At 38.2% G+C, this 9,134-nt stretch overlaps 1 protein-coding gene across 4 annotated transcripts in view; it reads left to right on the top strand.

The window, feature by feature from the left end:
* kcna10a (potassium voltage-gated channel, shaker-related subfamily, member 10a) overlaps positions 1 to 8,186 on the top strand; it is a 23,957-nt gene extending 15,771 nt beyond the window's left edge. For all 4 annotated transcript variants that reach the window (XM_079589720.1, XM_079589721.1, XM_079589719.1 and 1 more), the window contains exon 2: positions 3,802 to 8,186. In XM_079589720.1, the coding sequence (XP_079445846.1) occupies positions 3,940 to 5,631 (1,692 nt within the window). In that variant the 5' untranslated portion in view covers positions 3,802 to 3,939 and the 3' untranslated portion in view covers positions 5,632 to 8,186. The remainder of the gene's footprint in view (positions 1 to 3,801) is intronic.
* The last annotated feature ends 948 nt before the right edge of the window (positions 8,187 to 9,134 follow it).

Raw genomic sequence — 9,134 nt, 5'->3', positions numbered from 1 at the left:
TATAAATAAAAAAGTGACTTCGTATAATGACAGCTTCTCTCTCTCTCTCTCTCTCTCTCTCTCTCTCTCTCTCTCTCTCTCTCTCTCTCTCTCTCTCTCTCTCTCTCTCTCTCTCTCTCTCCGTGACGCACATGTTCTCTGTTTTCTGGTCAGTGGCAGCTGAGCAGGATGACGCATTTTTGGCATCTTTAATTAAACATCTGTCTACGCCTCTCAAACCACGCTCCTATTGAGATTTAGCCTGTTAATGCTGGACATTTGGAAATCTATAATACCTGTGCATGCATTTGATTGCCCACTTTAGACATTTTACTGACTGTAAGTAACTTTGCAACTACATGTCAACTTATTCTTCTAACCCGAACCCTAACGATCTACTGATACTCTAATGAGAGTTAGTTGACATGTAGTTGCAAAGTTACTTTTAGTTGGTAGAATGTCTAAACTGGACCGTCGAAATAAAGTTTAACCTAAAGCTTACTCCTGTTACACTTTATTTCAAGGTATCCTTGTTTCAGGGTGATTATACATTAAAGTACTGAGTAATACTGTATAAATTAACAACTTGTACTTACTATAGGGTTAGGGATATATTTGGTTTGGTCTAGGACTTTATGAATTTATAGTTATTACTATAGTAACTACATGTAACACGTGTAACAAGGACACTGAAAAACTCTTTATTTTGTTTGTTTATTGTTTTTAGCATTGCTCTGTGGTAGCTAATGTGTGGTGATTTCTAGGATATTCAGGATGATTGTGGTTAATGTTCATCCTTGATATTGTTGTCTCTATATTGAACTCAGAACCCTCCTTCAATGTAAGTCAATGGGAAAAGTCACTTAGAAATGTAGTAGATTTGATGTATCATTCACATCCACGGTACAAACGTGTGAGACGAGTTGTATTCAATTTAAATGTCATTAGCCGCCATTCCATTAGAGATTTGCGCAAAGATTTTGCGATATTTTCTAAATGTCGATAAAAAAATGATTGCGAAATGACGGTGTTTCCAATAACTGATGTTATGCAATTAAAACATTTTTTTTTTCCTCTCGCGATAAGTCATTCCAAAAATCCTGCCAATGGATTTTGGGAGGTTAACATATATCCCATCCACCGCACTAGCCATTATTTTTAATGGAAGGAGACGTGTTGTTATCCAAGCATTGATGGCAGGAAAAGACCCTTATACTTAGGAGGGCCATGCCTTTCTCCCTCATATCTGCTTCAAGATCCTGAAAAATTGTGACATTTCTTTGTTGTTTAGAATCCAGTATTCCAGTAATTATTTTGTCTTTTATGATTTTAATCTTCTGTCTAAACATACCGCGTCATCTTTAAAAAAATATCGACTTTTACGTACTCCAGATGACCTTCAAATGCGAAAAAAGTTTCCATTGCAGTTTTGCGAAATAATACTTTTTTGAATAGCCTGAAAAAACACCTCATGCGAGCGTTAAACACTTTTTGCGTGTTTCCACATTCAGTTCAGTTTCAATTTACGCAATTTGAAGGGTAATGGAAACGCGGCTTTTGGTTACCGGGTTTAAAACCACCAGAGAGAAATACTGGCTCTGCACAGTCCTGTTATTAATGACTTGTACAGCTTGTCTGAAGGCACTGCAACATTTCCTCTGAACCCAATGCAGGTCAATGGAATAGTAAGTGAATTAGATGAGGGGCGATTGTTTTCCCCACAGTCTTAGTCTTGGCCTTTACTGGGCCAACAGTTTCTCTTTCTCTCTCGGCTTCCTTGGCTCTGCTGCTATCTCTCGACTTCTCTTTCGGCGGCTCTCTTATTCTCCCACACCGCCTCACAGGCCAGGACTCTGGTGTCAAGTGTTTGACAGGGGTTACACATTAGCTGAGGTGATGTCCGGCCGGCTGTTGTGTCAGAGGTGTGTCACCATAGAAACGGGAAACGTCACATTAAGAACAGCAGGGAACCCGTCCAAATGTCCGGTCACATGTACGAAACATGTGACAGCGAGAGGATATGGGAATGCAAAGAGGCTTCGCAACCTTTAACATTTGAGTGTTAATATAAATGCGTGACTAGGTCACACTTTACCCCAAAATCAAAAGAAAAAAAATGCTAAATTATTAAATATTTTGCATAAAGCCTGATTTAAGACATTTACATTTTCATGCACATACATTCATGATATTCAATCTTTCCAAATTCGCATTCATGTAATCTGTCCAGTTATTGTTAATGGTGTTATCCCTTAAATTTTCTTTTTTTAAATGCACTATTTGTTATTGTATAATAAAAACGTTATTATTTATTTAAATTAAACCGTACAATATATACTACCATGATGTATATGTATATTGGTTCCACTTATTAAGTGTCTTTAACTACTATATACTAACATTTAAATTAATCATTTGATACAATGCACTTACAATGTTTTTACATTGTACTAAAAAATACCTGCATGTAATTGTCAGTAATGAATTTCTGTAATTACATCTACTGTATCCCACTGTTAACATTTCCCTTACCACTTAACCCATTCTTTAAGGCCCACTGAAGTGCCTTTAAACGCGTAGCGTTATTCAATGTGTTGACGTAATTTCCACTGAAACAGGAAGACAGGGCGGGACATATCGAACAGCTCCTCCCCTTTTCTAAAATAGCCAGTAGCGTTTAGTTTATATCACAGTTAGATCAGAGCCGTTGAGCTCGATAAAGCTGCAGTTTCCTCCTAATCTACTCCATATCGCTTTAAAATACAGCATTCTGTGCAGAATTCAAATGGGTCCGCCTGTTTTCTGGCCTGTGCCGACTCGCGCATATAATCCGCTCTGTGCTAACGTGTCTCTGGGCCGGAGCTGCGGTGTGAGACAGACGTGAAACCAGACTTCATTCGCCCCAATGGAAAGCATATTTACACTGTCTGAATAGTTCCCTATCCCCTATATAGAGCACTATATGCCATTCACCATGTAGAAAATGGTAAATGTGTGAACAAGTGACCGATTTCAGTCGCAGATTCAGCGTCTATTTATAATGTAGGAGGCGGAGCTTCAGATTCTAGAGAGCATTTAATTGGACAGAAAATCTGAAGAGAAGTGCAGAGTGATGTCATCAAATTCATTGATCCATATTGGTGGAAGTGAGAGACTGTAAGTTTTGAATGCTTATATCTTCTAAATGCAAATTTTGTCATTGTGTTGGAGCTCACTATTATAGATAACAGTAAGACAAACATATTCATACTAAAAGACAAAAAACATCAATTTTGAATGCATGGGGATTTTAAACCTACCCACACCACCCAACCTGTCAAGTGTATTTTTATGTAAGTACATATTAGTTAAAGACACCTAATATAAAGTGGGACCATACTTTTAAAATAGTTCATTTAATATATCATTATTTCCTTTGCATTACAGTAATTGTGAATTGGAGAAGGACATGTGTTTAATTCTCATAAAAACATTGTAACAATGAGAAAATATACTAAGAGCTGAACAGGTCAGTCCGAAAGAGGATGTTTAGTGTTTCCTTCATGGATTGTGATAGACTTGTGAAATTTACCATCACTCCCACATTTGCAGTGTAAAGTAGATTCACAGCAAAAACAAAAATAACCCAGCAACGACTGTCATTTTTGGAAGTGTTGTGATGCTGACACCTCCCAAAATATGTCACCTTCACCAGCTGCTCTCCTCAGGGTTCGTCTCAGAGCAGTTACCAAGAAACAATGTGCCTCTCAAACACCATTTACTGCTTTAGTCTGAGTTGTATTAGGCAAAAACACGCTCTAACACTTCTTCTTTGTTTTGCAGGTCCCAGCACTGTTGATTCTTCCTCAGTTTGTTGACCTTCACCTCAAAATCAAATGGAGAAGAGCATTTGAAGTATTAAACCGGTGATTTTGTTCTGGTGAAGGTATAATTGGGCTGTTGTGTGATATCTGGGGCCACATGACGGTCCAGGCTGGAAGGATGGAGGTGGCGCTAGTCGACTTTGACAGTATGGAAAATATTGACAACTGTATGGACAACTTCAATGACCCAGACTATCCCAATGAGATGACGGCTTTGACAGTAGAGATGCCAGAGTTTGGGCCTGGCAGCACCTACTGCAATACTGCAAAAGTTTCACCATTTAAAGAGAAGTCCCCACCAAATCTGGATATACCGCAATCACCCGTCCTGCCCCCTCACACAAGGAGAGGACGTGCTAGCTGTGCTAGTCTCATTTCCAACTGGAAGTTACTTGTGAACAGTGAAGGAACACAAAGTGAGACAATCTTCAGTAGACTGGCCAAAGAATGCTACGAGGACTTGTTTGTTGATAAGCGAGGTCTTGATGAGGGTGATCAGAAGGTCATCATCAACATCGCCGGTCTTCGCTTCGAAACCCGCCTGAGGACCCTCAACCAGTTCCCTGAGACTCTTCTGGGCGACCCAATGAAAAGAATAGGCTATTTTGACCCAATGAGAAACGAGTACTTCTTTGACCGCAATCGTCCAAGCTTTGATGGGATCCTCTACTACTATCAGTCGGGGGGCAAGATTCGCCGGCCTGCGAATGTACCTTTAGATGTCTTCTCAGATGAGATCATCTTCTACGAGTTAGGACAGGAAGCCATGGACCAGTTCCGCGAGGAGGAAGGCTTTATCAAAGAAGTGGAGGTCCCGTTGCCATCCAATGAGTTCCACAAGCAGTTCTGGCTGCTTTTCGAGTATCCCGAGAGCTCAAACGCAGCCCGAGGGGTTGCTCTCGTTTCCGTCTTCGTCATCGTCATCTCCATCATCATATTCTGCCTGGAGACTCTCCCAGAATTCCGTGAGGAGATGGATATTTTTCCAACCGCTGTTTTTTCCGTAAACCAAACGCATCCCTCAGGTGCTCCTCCAAGCGCCTCCCCCAAAACCATCACCAGCACATTCTCCGACCCCTTCTTCATCATTGAGACCGCTTGCATTATCTGGTTCTTCTTCGAGCTGCTGGTGCGTTTTATGGCCTGCCCAAGCAAGCGAGAATTTTTCAACAACATGATGAACATGATTGACATTGTCTCCATTATTCCCTATTTTGTCACTTTGATAACTGAGATCGTGACCACCACCCATAAGTCCAACACCGGGCAGAATATGTCCCTGGCCATCCTGCGAATCATTAGACTGGTGCGAGTCTTCAGGATCTTTAAGCTTTCCCGTCACTCCAAAGGCCTGCAGATCCTGGGCCAGACACTCAAGGCCAGCATGAGGGAGCTTGGGCTGCTCATCTTCTTTCTCTTCATCGGCGTCATTCTCTTCTCCAGCGCCATCTATTTCGCTGAGGTGGACGACCCCAACACCCAGTTTGTTAGCATCCCTGATGGATTCTGGTGGGCTGTAGTTACCATGACCACTGTGGGTTATGGAGACATGTGTCCCATTACACTAGGCGGTAAGATTGTGGGCACTTTATGTGCCATTGCTGGGGTGTTGACCATCGCCCTGCCAGTGCCTGTAATAGTCTCAAATTTCAACTACTTTTACCATAGAGAGACAGAGCAGGAGGAGAAGCAGCCCATAGCTGAGACAACCGATCAAGCTTCAAAGTCAGGGAACAATACAAAACATGGAAGTAGTTCCTCTCTGAACAAAGCAAATGGAAAGTATTAAGTATTAAAACCCATATCGAAACTTCATTTTCATGAGCATAAATCACATTAAACATCTGCAGGTCATATTTCACCACAAAATCAAGAGATTATACACTGCCCAGACAAATAAATAAATAAATAATGTCGCTGTTTGGATTCAAATAGGCAAATGCTTAAAAGTCTATGACTGGATCAGTATTGATTATTATGTTTCTAGCATGTTCTTCTAACTCTAATTAATGGAGTGTGTAGCTTTTACTTTCTTAAACAACCATGTAGGAAGACACATCATGGCCATATTCCAGTATGACAAGGTCAAGATTCTACAGGCTCAGATTGTGAAAGAATGGAGCATGAAGAATAATTTTCACACATGAATTGGACCCCTTAAATTCATTGAAAGTCTTTAGGATGTGCTGGGGGAAATTAACAGAGTGCTGGACTCTTGCATTGTCAATACAATATCTTGATCAAAAATGTACCAAAAAAACATTTACTTCCATCAAGAGATGCATACATTTTTGGTCAAGATCTTGTATTGACAATGCAAGAGTTAAGTATTTCTAAAACAAGAACTTCTAAGATGTATAAATACTTTACCATTCAAATAATTAATATATTTTTTCTTTTACTTTTTTATGGAAAAAAAAGGAAAATATGGAAAAATCCATATTTTTCTATTTATTTTGTGGTGAAAAATGACCCCGTCAGGTTCTTCACAGGTTTTGTGAGATTCAGCCAATGAGTTTCATTTTTAGAGATTTTTTGGAGAATGAAACAGATGATTATGAAAGTTACCTAACTAATAACAGTTTCTCTGAAAACATAAGTAACAGAAATTAGATTTCCATCCGTGTTGCATAATCCTATTATTAAATAATAAAACAACTTAAACCATCTCATAATCTCATAAACCTATCACATCCTGTCCACTATGTGTAATTAAAATGAGAGAATCACTCTAAAATTAAACGACACGTGTACAGTACTATCATCAAGTGCATGTGGGTGGCCTAATGTTTCCACCAACAAACTATCGTTTTGGGTAACTTGCAAAACGACGCCTTTAACATTTATCTCTTACACCTTTGTCATATTATTGTATCTATGTATGTGTTTTCTAATATAATTCCGAGTAAGTAGTGTATATCATAATTCTTTCATGTTGTATTTGAAATGATAATCATGGTTTGTTGTGGCACTTTAGAGGAAGCTCAGCCAATGAAGAGGAGAAATGTATTTAGAGTTTTCCACTTACAGTCCATATTTATTTCTATGAGCATTACAGTGCCTTTCACTCAAATGGGATGCACCAGGTTTTATATTGAGTGGAATTGATTTCATCTTATTAATGGTAAATGTTGACTTGAGTTGAAAGAAATGGACCTTCGTATCAAGACTTCCAAGTCTGATTATCACTTTCTCTTAATCAACATTTGCCTCAAGAAAGGCAATTTTCGTTGACGGATAAAGACGTTCACTCTTGGATCTTTTTGATTAATAATCAGTGAAAATACATAACGTTTTGTTGGGAGAGAGAATCAGGGAGCTATGAGCCAAGGTCTCATTGTATTATGCAAGTTGTTTTTCATTTATGGGAATCTTGGTGAGCTGTTTTCCCCAAGACATACAGGATATACTGTAAACACATGTTTTCATTGTGTTTTTGGTGTTAATAACTGCTGCTATTTTATACTTACCTAAAGTTATGTTATTTTAGTATGAAGGAGAAGCAGTGTGCTATTTCTGTTTGAATTATTAAGTAGAGAATTGTTGTCGTTGTTAATCTGACATACATTTGCACATTTTACATCTATAATGATGGTTCTTTACAGACTAACTGAACACTGTGGTGGTGGCGGCGCTACAGAATGAATTGAACATTTTAACGCATCCTTTTATTCTAGAATTAGAATTCTAATGAGAACATTCAAAGCCTTCAAAAATATTAAAAAACGAAACTTCAGGAACTTGAATATCATGTGCTTAGCCTGACAACTTACCATAGTTGGACGTACATTTATGACTGTAAATAAGTGACAACATAAAGCCATTTAATGTGTTAATAACTGTGTTATTACTGTTTGTATTAAAATTCTACATTGTGTACTTGTTGAAGTGTTTGGTTTGAAATGCAAATCTCAGTGATATGAATCGCAGGCTGCGGATGTGATCATTTCAAATCTTGTTTCAATAATTATCATTAGAGACTGGCATTTATCAGCTGAAATACTGAATTAGTTATTTTATGCCAAAAGTAGGCTAACTATAAGGCTAGAAATGTCATGTCCTTTTACTGTTAGCAATAGACCAATCTTTTTTTTTTCTTCTTCTTCTTAATTTGGGAGGAAAGCAAAGACTTTGGATTAGGGTCCAATTCTCACTATTGAGACGTTTGCCTCAATAAACTCCTAATTACTGTTTATTAATAGTTAGTAAGGAAGTTGTTAAGTCTAGATATTATAGGTGGATTTAACTAAAATATGATCGTGCAGAATGAGGCATTAATATGTGCTTTATAAGTAGGCTACTAATAAACAGCCAATATCCTATTAATTTGCATGCTAATGAGCAACTAGTTAATAGTAAGAATTGAACCCTAAACTAAAGTTACCGAGACTTTGCCTATAAGCATTGAATTACTCAAATAGCATTTTAAAATATGGAAAATAAAAAGTATAATATGAAAATTGTCTTGCAATATGACTGTCCCCAACATGAATATATACAGAAATATACAGAAACCTATTAAAAAGAATGTGAAAGGAGTAAAAAGATTAATAAAGAACCATAAATTAAATACAATTAAAAGATATTGATATATATATATTACTATTGTATAAAGGCCTTGTTTTTTTCAGTAACCTACATTTCATGTATTTAACTCGCATCAGTGTTACAGTCGCAACTTTAGTCTAGTCAGAGAGTGTGCCAAGGAGTTATCTGGCGGTCAGGTCTTTGAGGTCTTCCACCTCTCTGGGAACCCCTCTGCCTCATTCACTTACTTTGTGTTATATAAGATGCCCTCGTCACCGGCAATAACAGGCTAGACTTTCACTGTAACATGAGACAGATCATAGACATGCTTCCCTTTTCCTCTCTTGTATTGTCTTTATCTGAAATCACTCAATACACCCTCATTCACTGTATTCTCTACATTACACCACTAATATAGTGCACTATAGTTGTGAATGAAAACAAGTGAGCGAATTGGGACACTGGGTGTGCCGGAAGTGCTGTGAAAATCATTCGGCATGACGCTCGCAGTGCATGGGTGTTCAGCGGCGAGCCATTCAGTGTAAATCGATTGCTTTGAGGTGCATTATGGGATTGAATGAGTGTACTCAATGTCCACTATGAATTCCGACAACACTTCAAATGGCTTTTCCCTCAAATAGAGGACTATATATAAGGGTTTAGGGGGTGACTTCCAATAAGCCATTTTTTTTTCAGGCCTTTTTTTTGTGAAAAAACATTTGGGCACACTGTCAATTTTTTTTAGTACAATCAACTTAAATGTTT

The sequence above is a fragment of the Phoxinus phoxinus genome (genome assembly GCF_949152265.1).
Source record: "Phoxinus phoxinus genome assembly, chromosome: 18".
Lineage (NCBI taxonomy): Eukaryota > Metazoa > Chordata > Actinopteri > Cypriniformes > Leuciscidae > Phoxinus > Phoxinus phoxinus.
The sequence above is the reverse complement of the archived record's forward strand: the minus strand, read 5'-3'. Positions and strand labels throughout refer to the sequence as shown.